This window comes from Myxocyprinus asiaticus, chromosome 1 (assembly GCF_019703515.2).
Source record: "Myxocyprinus asiaticus isolate MX2 ecotype Aquarium Trade chromosome 1, UBuf_Myxa_2, whole genome shotgun sequence".
Lineage (NCBI taxonomy): Eukaryota > Metazoa > Chordata > Actinopteri > Cypriniformes > Catostomidae > Myxocyprinus > Myxocyprinus asiaticus.
Window position 1 is genome coordinate 58,933,764 of NC_059344.1, and position 13,799 is coordinate 58,947,562.

Here is a 13,799-nt window from a genome sequence, read left to right on the forward strand (position 1 = left end):
ATCCATAAACCTGGATATTTGATTGGATATTATAGCATTTCATTCCCTTATTTCTCTCATGTGTAGGTTGCTCAAGAAAAAAATTTCTACTTAATTTGGAAAAGAGGTAAAAAAGCCAGCAAAACCCACACCATCCCACTAGCGTGATCATTCAGCAGCTCCAATTTTAACTGCAGGTGATCACTTGATGTGTGAGGCTCAACAATACACCCTCTCAGCCCGAATGAGGAACCCACACAGCGTAGGTGTATAACCCAAGAGGACTTCAAGTATCCTTAGGCAAGTACCTTTATTTCATTTTCTTCATATACTTAGTGCTCACCAAAAGTATACCTCAAAGGAGATGTCATGTGTTTCTTTTGCATTTATTAGAAAGATAAGTCTCTTGATCTAAGGAGAGAATCCTCCATTGGAACAGATCTCATTATAAATGTGTAAGAGGGTAATTAACTAGTTCCTCTAAGGTTAATTGTAGTAAGTCCGAAACGACTTAAGTAAATATTGATTTAGTCATTGTGTGTCCAGCATTACCATCAACATAAAAAAAATACAAATAAACAGGAACACAATCGATGATCACGGGATATGGCTGTTTAAAAAGGCAAATAGTGAATTCCTTTCCAAATGCAACAGAGACACACTAATGGACAATTTTCTGAATCGACCAGGAGGTGAAAATTGCAGTATCAGACAATTACAGAGAGCAAACAAACTATATTTTTCACTCACACATTACCTCCGTTCTCAGTTTGGATAAATAAAGGCCAATTAATGACGGGAGTTTATAGTTGTCAGTTCAGATTTGTGCTGTTGTCTCTCTGGCTGGGATTTTCACAGCCAAGCCAGAGAGTTGTTTTAATAAACCACAGACAGTAGACATGGACAAGTTCCCGGCACTAGTCGCTATTTAAAGGAATGTTCCAGGTTCAATATAAGTTAAGCTCAATCGACAGCATTAGTGTTGTAATCAGTAGATCAGTTTTAACCACCACACAATTGCGTGGGGCCCCGGACGTCGGGGGGGCCCCCGCCCCGGTAGACAACCTCTGCAAAAACTGCTTGTGGGGTGACATGATGTTCTGGGTACATGCGTGAATACGCTGTTGTCAGTGCGCTTAGAGCGGTTCATGTTAGAGGTCCAGCAGGTTCGGGTCAGTTTTTCAAGTAGGACTTTGGGTTCGGGTTTGTAATTTATGAAAAAATTACAGGACTTCCAAACTTGTTTCGCCCACGTGCTCTCACTCACAGATACGTGCGAACAGAAGAGTTCTGAGCATCTGCTCTGTTTTCCATTGTTTTCCTATGTAAACATGCGCTGGACGAACGTCCCTGACTGCTGCACCATGTCTCGCTATTTCTTCAGTGTCTCACGCAGGACCGGCACATTTTTAGACACTGTGTCAAGTTAAAAATACATTCAGGTGGGGCCTGGGTAGCTAAGAGAGCAAAGATGCTGACTACCACCCCTGGAGTCGCGAGTTCGAATCCAGGGCATGCTGACTGACTCCAGTCAGGCTTCCTAAGAAACCAATTGGCCTGGTTGCTAGGGTGGGTAGAGTCATGTTGGGTTAACCTCCTCGTGGTCACTATAATGTGGTTCTCGCTCTCAGTGTGGCACGTGGTGAGTTGTGCGTGGATGCCGCGGAGAATAGCGTGAGCCTCCACACGTGCTAGGTCTCCGCAGTAACACTCTCATCAAGCCACGTGATAAAGATGCGCGAACTGATGGTCTCAAACGCGGGGGCAATTGAGATGCGTCCAATGCCACCCGGATTGAGGCAAGTCACTACGCCAACACGAGGACTTAGAGCGCATTGGGAATTGGGCATGCCAAATTGGGGAGAAAAAGGGGAGAAAATCCCCCCCAAAAAAGAAGGGGAACAAAAAGAGAATAAAATCTCTCTGGAGAGTCTAGACCCTTCATGTGAGCATAACATCATTCTCTTGCCGGAGGTTGTCTCAACTTCTGTGGTCCCGGTGGTTCCCCTCACACCAAAGGGTGCACCCGGTATGCCCACGCCTGCCACGGTCAACAAGCCAAGCTGGGCTCTGTAAGGATTACCCTGGTGACCACCAGGGATCGTTATGTATTTTTATTGTTCACTTTGTGTGTTTTGTTTGATTATGGGTTTTGTAGTTCTTTTCATTGTCTTTGTTTCATTGGTTCTTATGATTATTAGTCCCAGATGTCCCTTGTTTTCTTATTAGTTCCTTGTGTATTTAATCTCTGTGTTTTCCTCTGTTCACTGTCAGTTCTTGTCCTTTTATGGTTGTAATATTTGTTTTCTAGATTTCTAATGTTTCTTGTGTTTGATTTCCTGATTTTGCTCAGCGTACCTTCATTAAAAGCTGCATTGAGATCTTGAACTTTCACTTCGCCTCATCGAACATTACAAAATCAGTGTACAGACTTTTTTTTTATTTTAAACAGATCTACAACCCACTATAGGTACAAGATAGATCCTCATGAATGCCTGCTCGTCTCAAGTTGTTTATAAATGTAGGATTTCACAGCATGGTAATGTACAGTGGTGAATTCTCAGGGCCAGCAAAGCCTTCTCTGCTGGCCTAACATGCCAAATATATATTTTTCATCCTTTCATTCTCAATCACCTTTCTGCCTATGTATTTTTAATCGCTTTAACCACTCTTAATTAATCTACAAACAAATAGAGAAAAACAAAAAGTTTATCCAGTCAGAATTTATTCCTTGATGCTTACAAGCAAAGTGTGACAACTGTTTCACAAATTGCATGCCCGAAGCAGCGCGAGTTTGAGCTCCACCCCATCAGGCCTTCAGAATTTCTTCAGAATCCCTCAACAGTGCAAATGAATGAGCAACTAAATTCAGATTGTCAGATTCATCAGCCAATCAGATTGTCGAGGCCTTCTAGATGGCCTTGAGTGACGCAGTCACGCTTTAAGTGATGTATGTAATTCAAGAGCGAAAAGCGTAAGTACAAGCTGTCTGACGAGTCGGCTGTTATCACTGCTGGTATCACAGAAAGAGATCCTTATGGATTTAAAAACAGGAGATGTTCTGCATTACCGTGTGATTGCTTAAATTATTAAACAGGAAAGGAGGACTGATTTTCACTTCAAGTAATTTGGTAAATGATTTTTGCATTGTTATAGCAACATCAGGAGTTTTCTAAATGTAAATTAGGCTGTCTGAATAATTCAGTGTCCGATCAAGTTTTGAAAAGTAGAGCTGCTTTCCATTCAACTCAGAAAGTCGGATTTTACAACTTCCTACTAGGAAAAGTGCAATGGAATGCATCTATAAGTCAGAATTACAACTTGTAGGCTCGTGCAGAAATTCTCAACTCCGATTTCGCCGAAATGCAGGGGCATGATGTCATACAAACATGTCGACACTCAGGGAGATATACAAAGTGATAAGCATTCACTTTATTAAGTAATATCGATAAATGAGTTCGTTTCCACATTACATGATATTAAAGCTTGTTTAACAAACGCTTGCAGAAACAGGTGTATAAAACATTATAATCTCTTTTGATAATCGAACACCTGAAGCACAAATGCTAGCGCTGCAGCATTGTTTATCAGTTGGGTTGCTAGAAGACATTTCTAATGACAGTCAAACCCCTGCTAAGCTAACAGGAGCATTGCAGTTTTGTTTCCTTAAATGTAATCTTCCGAATATCGGGGAATGGAATGCACAATTTATGGTGAGATATCAAATAGGAATATCCCACATCCAACTTGAATGGAACGTAGCATAACCATGTACCCTGATGACATGAAATTTATTGCAAGCAACATTAATCGCAAATATTATTAGATAGATTTTTCCTGGTATTATAGACCTGCTTGGTAGATTCATATGAAAAATTCTGATTTCTGAATGTCTGTTCGGGAGATGTTCATTTCACAAAACAGTCATGCTGCAGTTAAAATTAGGTTTGCTTGAGCATTAAGTGTTGTTTCAAGTTCTGGCTTTCGTGCGTGGACGTGTTTTTAAAATGTCAATTGGTATTACTAGTAAGCTGCGACATAATGTATGATACCCAAAGGCATATGGTGTCTTATTCATTGTGAAACTGTGTTTTCTTAATGGCATGAATCACACTGAGGGTCTAGACTGTAAATGCACGGCCCGCCACTGGTAATGTATATAATTTGTTTTGCATGTAACCATCTCTCTATTATAACTTCACTTCAAAATAAACGATTAAACATTTATTGTAATTGTTATATTGCAATTTCTGCATATATGTTCAATAACATATTAAATTCTCTTTGCATTTTTATATTACAATCTTATTGTGTGCAGTGCATAGACCTACTATTGTAGTATTACGGTTCACTTGCATTGTCCACTTAGGCTATAGATTGTAATCTTGAATTGAACTCATATCAGCCATTACACAAGTTTCACATCTTAATTTGATATGTGTAGTTAAAAACAAACATTAATGTGTATTGTGCAGTGGATAAAACACTTGAATAATCATATTAAAATATAATTAAGAGTGTTGTTTATCTACCAAGTAAGTAATATATCGGTTATAAATGTTTAAACAAATAAAATAATATCAACATGAAAACAGCATGTCGACTCATAACTACTCCTCCGCAGGTAAATATCTCAGAGTCCTCAAACCATGAGTTTCATCCATGCAGAAGAGCAGTGCCGAATCACAACTTGCGTAAAATCTTCCTCAAGTAACTTGCAGTTTTATGCTTCAGACGCTAGAGGGCCAAAAGTTACATAGTGTAGCTTTAAGTGTCCATTCAGTCTGATGTTTGATGCTACACTCCTGTGCCAAAAAAATTCATTTACACATCTGCCCATAGTAAGGCTTGCCTATCATCATTATTTTGTCCATATTCAGCCCATTAACATTATTTTATACATGCATCTTTGCAGTAGTATCCATGTCATCATAAATTACAATAACAGAGTGTAATAAGTGCTTATTATGGCTGTGTATAGCATGTTAGCACATTAGCTCCATGAAGATGGAGTGGTGGTGATGTAGTGGACTAAAGCACTGAACTAGTAAGCAAAAGGTTGTTGGTTCAATCCCCACAGCCACCACCATTGTGTCTTTGAGCAAGGCACTTAACTCCAGGTTGCTTCAAGGGGATTGTCCCTGTAATAAGGGCACTGTAAGTTGCTTTGGATAAAAGCATCTGCATAAATGTAAATCTACTGTATATTACTTTAAATCATCATCAAGTGGTTAAAACAGCTTCTTTTACTGATCACATGTGAATTCTACTCAAAGAATGAGGCATGAATTCATTGATAGCACATTTTAATGTCATATTAGTTCATGTTTTACATGTAGTCTTGATTGTCCTCATATTTAAATGTACCTCTAAACGTCTCCCCCAGCGGTGTGGCGGGGAGACGTTTTGCAACACTCCTGGGCAGGCTGGGTAGCTACTTTCTATGTAAATAAGTGGCATAAAGGTACAGCTCCAATCTGTTTGAATGGGGAAAGACCAAAATCTCCAAAACGGTTGGTCAAAATAACGATCAAAGAGCATATTTCAAATCAGCAGTAAAACTGACAACAATGGAATCATAAAGTGTTTCTTTAGCCCAGATCATGCAAAAAAAAAAAAAACATTTTTCAAGCTGGTTCAGCTAATGCACATACGCGTACTCGAGTTGACTGACAGGTGATGTCTGTATCTAAAAGGTGATTGGCTCTTTAACCTGTTAGGCGGGACTTCATTTTCTACATCTGCTGGGCGTTCCAATTTCTCCCATTCATTTTAATACAAGTGGTCTTTCTCTGGCTAAATAGTCTCTGAATTTAGCATTTAGAGTGCCATTTGCACATTTCCTATTTCTAAAAATTCTGTTGTCCAACCCAGAAAAATGACACAAACAAATTACATTCTCACTGGTCAGACAAAGCAGAGACACAGAGCTCTGAAATCACAATAAAATGCAAAGATATGTGTAAGTGATCACCTTCACCAACAGAAACATCAGCACCAACCTGTCATAATCCTGGCAGATCTCCCCCACAGCTATCAAAGCTTTTAGATATTCATTCGGTTGATATGGGTTGATGTAGTGAAGGGAACAGCTATTGCGAGGGTCCCCGTTAGACGCTGTGAAGTCAATAGCAACCTAAAGAGATAATAGTATGACACACTCTGTTGAAACTTCAAAATGCAGTACAAAATGATACAATATCACAAAGAGAGACATGGGTTACATAATCTGATCGATCGGGTCGGGGACAATAGTTTTCTCCATTGTCAAAAATTGAAAGGAAATGTCTGTCTACAAAGAGCCAAGCACTCAAGGGTTGTCTTTCCTGGGAAGCTACTGTATACAAAACCTGACTAAAGCACTTCTGCAATTAAATACCCATCTGTATAAATAATTAAAGTGCATTAAAATGGACAAAATGTCAATTTGCTCTGCTTGCAGATATACAGAGTACCATATGCTCTGTCATACAGAGATACAGCTTATATGCCAATAATAACTGAAAAACTTGCTGCAACCACAGCATTATGATTATCTGAAGATCCAATGTGAACCTGTTTGATAGGCTGCACAAAAACATTCACTCTAACCCATGAAGGATTTCACTTATTGACATCTGATTATCTACCTTTAATTTAACAAAATAATGAATATTCAATTGAATTCATTAATACTCTTGGCCCATTTTACAGCTCTTGAAAGCGGCATGGGATGGGGGACTTAAAAGAGTTTGGAGGAGGTATTAATTTGTTCTATTGCCTCCAGACGTGAAACAATGATTCACATACTCACACAAAAATCAAGAGTGGCAGCTGGTCAAAAAACTAATTGATGATGAACAATTTAACAATATGGTAAATAAATTTTTTTTTTTTTTTTTTCAGGCTGGTTCAGCTAATGCACATGCATATTCTCGAGATGACTGACAGGCGACGTCTGTATCTAAAAGGTGACTGGCTCTTTAACCTGTAAGGCGGGACTTCCTTTTCTACATCCATTGGGCGTTCCAATTGAAATGGCTTCATTCTGATGAGGAGCAGTGTACCACATCAACACAAATCTTCATCACATATTAATGTATGATCTACTATAAATGTGATTTAATTTAATGTGATTTGCATTTAATGTGAGACGGCAGTTATCAGTCAAGCAAGACATGGCATTAACATCTACATGCTTGTGTGGAGTGCACGGACAGTAAATCTGTGAACGGTCTGGATCGCACTGTGGTGCTAAATGTGGAGCACCCTGCTGTTCCCACTTACTGTGAAGTGTATTTGGCAGCCTCCCATGATGTAGTCCAGGAAGGAATAGACTCTGTGAAGCTGCAAGATGAAGAATAGAGGATAAGTCTCAGAAACCCTACTGCATTTATCTAACAGGCTTACCAGAGAGTACAGTAAAAGAGATCTAAAATGAACCCTGCTGAAAAGAACAGCATGAATTTGCATTTAAATTACATTTATTCATTTTACAGACACTTTTATTCAAAGCAACTTTCAGGCCCTGATTTACTTGTATAAAAGTATACTGATATACCTACAGTATACCTAAAGTATACCTACAGGCCCTGAAGGTTCATTCTGATCAAAGAAAAATATCTCAGCTGTGTAGGTCCATACAATGCAAGTGAATGGTGACCAAAACTTTAAAGCTCTAAAAAGCACATAAAGGCAGCATAAAAGTAATCCATATGAAACTAAAGTGTAATCCATGTCTTCTGAAGTGATTTAATCAATTTTGGGCAAGAGCAGACCAAAATATAACTATTTTTTCACTTTACATCTTGCCATTGCACTCTAGGCAGGATTATGATTGCAAGCTTGATTATATTTCCTAGTGCTTGACGCATGCACAGAGCGCTAGATGGCACTAGGAAGTGTAATCGAGCTTGAAATCATGATCACCAATGAGACTGCTGATGTCAAGGTTTATAGTGAAAAAGGATTTATGTTTTTTTAGAACTCGAAATCATAGCTGATAACATGCTGATGATAATACAGCTCTTATAACTCTAAGATAGCTTACTAACAATTTATGCACAAATTATGTCGTATTTCAGTGTTTTAAGCATTGTTTTTAACTGAGGTAATATTGCGAAATATTTTAAGTGGCAGTTCTCTCCAGTGCTCGACAGAAGCTTGCCAGTGCGCACCAGTATGCCGAACAGGTGTGTTTTGCTCCCGTGAAACAAGCAGGGAGCGCTGGTTCTCTCCTGTGCAGCCTTCCATATCTTTCTCGAGCACAACTTTACCATGGTCAAGATATTTGATTTTGTCCTCCACTCTGCAATCATCTCACACATTCAAGAGATGTGTCATGTATGGGTATTCTCATCAACCACTCTTATACTTGCTATATAGCAAATATTTTATGATGATATTGTATAATCTTATAAATAAATATATTTATATTAATAACTGTCATATTTTATTGAATCAAATTAAAATTGCATTATTTAGTGAGAGCAGTACTGTAAGTGAGCGTGCATTTGGTGCAATAACAACACACAAAAGACTCCTTTTTGAGGGTGTGTTCAACATATTTGTCCCACTACGCGCACACGCAATTAATAGACTGTACAAGCAAATTAGTAACCGTTATTTGGGATCTTAGTAAATCAGGGCCTCAGTGCATTCAAGGCAGCCCAGGCATGTGTTCACTGGGAAACGAACCCACAAACTTGTCATATCAGTTGAGCTGCAAGAACTACATGCTAGCACTGTCCGGGGTTTAATACAAGTTAAGTTCTATGCATCAGATTTGATCGATTACCACATACAAAAATTTAAACGTATTCCTCAGTTTGTAAAAAAAACAACAGTAACAATTTACAATAAGGTTCTATTTGTTAACATTAGGTATCATGATTTAACAATGAACAGCATTTTTACAGCGTCTATTAATCTTAGTTAATGTTCATTTATAAAATATCTATTTATATATATATATATATATATATATATATATATATATATATATATATATATATATATATAATTGTGTATTGTTAACATTAGGTATCATGAATTAACAATGAACAACATTTTTACAGCATCTGTTAATCTTAGTTAATGTTCATTTATAAAAAATTACATATATAATTGTGCATTGTTAGTTCATTTTAGTTTAATGTTAACATTTAAAACTTTTAATTTAAAAACATATTAGTATACAGTATGTTGAAATTAAAATGAACCAAGATTACTAAGTGCTGTAAAAGTATTGTTCATTGTTAGTTCATGTTAACTAATGTAGTTAACTAATGTTAACACATACAGTAGAACCTTATTGTAAAGTGTTACCAAGCAAACAAAAAATTATGTTTACAATAATGCACTTACAATGGATGTATAAAACACTAAAGCATCCTATTAGAGGTGGGACTACTTTTGTAGGTGAGTGAGCTTCTGGTTATGCTTTAATAATGTAATTCCGGTAGGTCAATTTTGTGTCATATAAACCAGGGCCGCCGCTCCCTATAATCAGATTACACAGTTTGCTGTCATGGAATGCAGAGGCGCACCCGTGTTCGCGAGAAACTATTGATGCGAGTGCATGCTGCCAAGATGACATAAGCACGATGCACCCACATCAATAACAGACAGACATGGAGCACGAGTGTCCGGATCCTGACACAGACCGAAACAAACCAGACAGGAAGACAGGATCCAGACACCGTGCTCCCGACATGAAACAAGACAGACCAAAGAGCGCACAGCAGAGAATTCAACCGAAACCATGTGCTCAAACAAAGACAGACAACAAAACACAAGACAGACATGGGACGATAATGCCACGGTCCTGTCAGGCAAAAACCCAGATTGACAGAGTGACATGACCGTGACAGTCTGCATAGGGCACAGACCTCCTAGGGGACCATCTTACATCTTACTGGGGGGCACCAAAAATTCCACCGGCTGACCTTCCTATGCATGTTATTTATACTTTATTAACCCTAATGCACTGTTTGGTCCTTTTTGACCGAAATCAATTTTGTTTCTTCAATAAAACTGGTTTCCTTTATCTGACGGGTATGAGACTTGGTGACTTTTCGTCCATTTCATATCTGAGTTGATTTGTTCATTCTAAGTGGTAGAAAAAAAAAGTCACAGTTGTACTGTTCCCAGTCAAAAGTGACCACCATAGGAAATGAATGGGAAATACTAATATCAGATTTTTTTTTTATTTTATTTTTTTTGCATAATTAATTACATAAAATCTAAAAAAACAGCCACAATGCAGAAAAAAACACACAGAGACATGAAGGGATGAGACTATCAAACATCAAGAGTGCAAAACACACACACACACACACACACACACACTCACACACACACAAAGCCTAACTGGTCAGACTATAAAACAAAACAATTCTTTTGAAATTTGTCAAAACATTAGTGGCTAAAACAATCAGCCACAATGCAGAACACACACACACCAAAATGAATTGGTGAGACCATAACACATCCACAATGGTGAACATGCGCAAGCACGCACGCACGCCCACACACACACACACCCACACACACATTCATCTTGCTAAAACCAGGGATAAATACGTTTATTACTTGTTTATTTCAGCTAATTTTTGGAAGTAGGTATTACTGTTTGTTGATCATTTTTATGAATTAGTTTGAAGCTGTTCTTTATTGCTGTTCACTTCATTGATTTTTATAGAGAGAGAGAGAGAGAGAGAGAGAGAGAGAGAGAGAGAGAGAGAGAGAGAGAGAGAGAGAGAGAGAATTTTGCTAAATAAATGCTAAGTTTGCCATTGAAAATGTTTATTCTTCTGTTTCTGATTCTTCTGTTCCACTCTTTTGGAGTGGTGGTGGCGTAGTGGACTAAAGCACTGAACTGGTAAGCAAAAGGTTGTTGGTTCAATCCCCACAGCCACCACCATTGTGTCCTTGAGCAAGGCACTTAACTCCAGGTTGCTCCAGGGGGATTGTCCCTGTAATAAGGGCACTGTAAGTTGCTTTGGATAAAAGCGTCTGCTAAATGCATAAATGTAATGTAAAATGTTTCAATTAAAGGACCTGATAGCAGTAATGGAACACTCTCCCTATTGGATGATTGCTGATTATAAATATAAAGATATTTATAATCAACATTTCTCTCGCTTCGTCCGCCATCTTGAATTTTTTTCTAGTGAGCTAGCTGCAATGTCTAATTAGACTTTGGCTAAAAACGAGGTATCTTGGGAGGCCGCATAATTGATTTGCTTACATTTTGGAACAGCCTTTTTGTTGGGAATGCGCCTAAGATAGCTATGTTTTGGAACAGAGCCATTGTCTACACCACAGATGCTGTCCATAGAGCTTAACTTGTATTGGCGACACCAGCACATCAGAATCCCATGCTGGAGAGCAGCATTCAAAACACAACATATGCATTCAAAACATCTCTATCAATGAACATTTTGCTTGTGTGAATGCACACTAACAATACAAACACAGCAGTATCTACCCACTGCTGTCTGTGGGCTAACCTTGATTGTCACACCCACCCACAACTATAATGACTCCACCATCTTTTCCTTCGCAGCCTGTTGGCTTGAGCTAACATCCCTAAAACAAGAATGGCATATATGTAAAGCTCTCTCTGCATGCACACAAACTGTCCGACTCTTCCTACCTTGAGATCGCTGAGAATAACCAGCCCAGAGTTCTTGTAGTTCTTCTTCTTCTTCAGTTTGTATTTTGGATTGATGCATTCCCATGTGACCTGTAGAAGAACAGGAAGAGATCAAAGGGATGAGCAGAAAATTGGAGGTGGCACTGTGTCACTTTTATCACACATGGAAAAGGGTAGTGACATTTCTTAAATCCATTGCAGGCTTTCGATAGGAAATTGCCATGACCAATATCAAACACCAACGTATGGTTGAAGGTCTCTCACACTGACCTTGTTTTCCAAGGAAATCTTCTGCATTTCTTTGAAATTGGTGTAGAATTCGCCAATGAAATCATGCTTTCCCCTGGAGTCATAATCCCAGACTAAGCACTGAAATCAACAGACAATACAATTACAACATCTCATTAACTCAATTGTCCTTCAAATTTTCACATTTCATTTTTTTTTTTTTCACACTTAAGTGTTATTTATCTTAAAGGAATAATTTGACCCAAAACAGGTGTTTGGGTACAAAACTGATAAATCATTTACTTGCCATGTCATTCCAAACACGTATGACTTTAATTCGTAAGTGGAACACAAAAGGAGATACTGTATTTAGCCGAATGTTCTATATGCTCCTTTACATGCAATGGAAGTAGGCAGTGACCAGGGACTGTCAAGCTCCACAAACCACAAAAAAACACTTTAAAATTCACAATTAAAGTAGTCTATAGCCTACCACTTGCGCACTACAATCCAAGTTTTTGAAACATTACGATTGCGTACTGAAATTTCAATCATTATTTGCTGGAAACCTAGTTCTCAAATCCCATTTGTTCTTGTGCATATTCAAACTTCGCACCTTAAGACGTGTCATGTCAGGTTTGACATCACTGACATCAAATGCCATTGATAATTGCATGTCTTGTGGCTGATTGTGATGCACAATGAGATTTGAGAGTTTCCGCAGAGGAGCAGATTTTCAGTGAATAATGGCTTAAATTTTAGTCTGTTTCTCGCACAAAGCTATCGTATTGCTTCAATAGACTTGGAATAAACTGCACAAGTCATATAAACATATAAAAATATATATGCTTTCATTGTATGGAAAAGAGAACCTCCACAGAAGAAAGAATGCCATTCAGGTTTGGAACGACATGAGGATAAGCAAATGATTTTCAATTTTGGGCAAATTTTTAATAATTACCTTTAACTTTCTTTCATCATCACAGCTGCACAAAGAAATGAGAGACACTTTAAATGGCTCCCACACAGGGTTCAGGTTGTTTTTGATTACCTGCAGAACAACAAACATTCTCTGTATAAACCAAAGAAAAATCCAGTAAATAATTTTTTTTTACTCCATTAGGCAGAACAACTTACTTCAGTTCTGTGTACAAGCTGTTCTGTTCCATCATCATTGATCCGGTAAATCTCCAAGAATGGATCTGACTTGCTGAAGAGATCCTATTCAGTCATAAGAAAATGTCAAGCGCATTCAAAGAGAACAGCATGCAGTAGACAATTTGTGAAATGACCCCATGAAATGGTTCAATGAACACAGTTTTCTTTCCTCTGAATCTTCTATTGAAAAAAGAAGTTGGACTAGGACATGCCAAAAACAGCCAATAGCCTTGATTACTGGCTATTGCTAGTCAACAGGAGGTACAATTAGGGAGATGGGACATTGGCTATGTTCGGAGAACAGCATTCTAACATACTACTTTTATTATTGCTGCAGTACAGTATAGTATGTGCTCAGTTTGAAAATTGCATAGAACATCCAGATGATCTACCGTTGCCAAAATGTGCATTATAACAGAGCACACTTCATGTAATACTGTACCCAGCACTGCAATGCGCCCTACTTGATCTTGCATTTTCAGTGTGATGAATGAACTGAAAGTATACCAGATGCCATTTTTAACATTTCTTTGTGTGTGTGTGTGTGTGTGTGTGTGTGTGTATACTGTATATATATATATATATATATTTGTTGTATAAGGAAATTGTTGCACATACTATATAAAAAAGGCAGTATAAAGTGTATACTGCTCAGTATTCAGTTCAGTGAGCTAGTATTCAATTCCAAACCAAGCCATTGTCATTCTAGAGAGCATTTTATTGGACAAAAAATTGTATTTGGTTTTATTTGACAATAAAAAGTTAAATGAATCACAACTCATTTGTCAAGGATAAC

General features: G+C 38.0%; 1 protein-coding gene across 1 annotated transcript in view; it reads right to left on the reverse strand.

The window, feature by feature from the left end:
• LOC127417151 (copine-7-like) overlaps nt 1–13,799 on the reverse strand; it is an 88,715-nt gene that overhangs the window by 29,818 nt on the left and 45,098 nt on the right. The window contains exons 6-11 of the mRNA XM_051657313.1: nt 12,983–13,066; nt 12,807–12,896; nt 11,888–11,986; nt 11,618–11,707; nt 7,246–7,305; nt 5,982–6,115 (exon numbers count right to left, since the gene is read on the reverse strand). Of these exons, the coding sequence (XP_051513273.1) occupies nt 5,982–6,115; nt 7,246–7,305; nt 11,618–11,707; nt 11,888–11,986; nt 12,807–12,896; nt 12,983–13,066 (557 nt within the window). The remainder of the gene's footprint in view (nt 1–5,981; nt 6,116–7,245; nt 7,306–11,617; nt 11,708–11,887; nt 11,987–12,806; nt 12,897–12,982; nt 13,067–13,799) is intronic.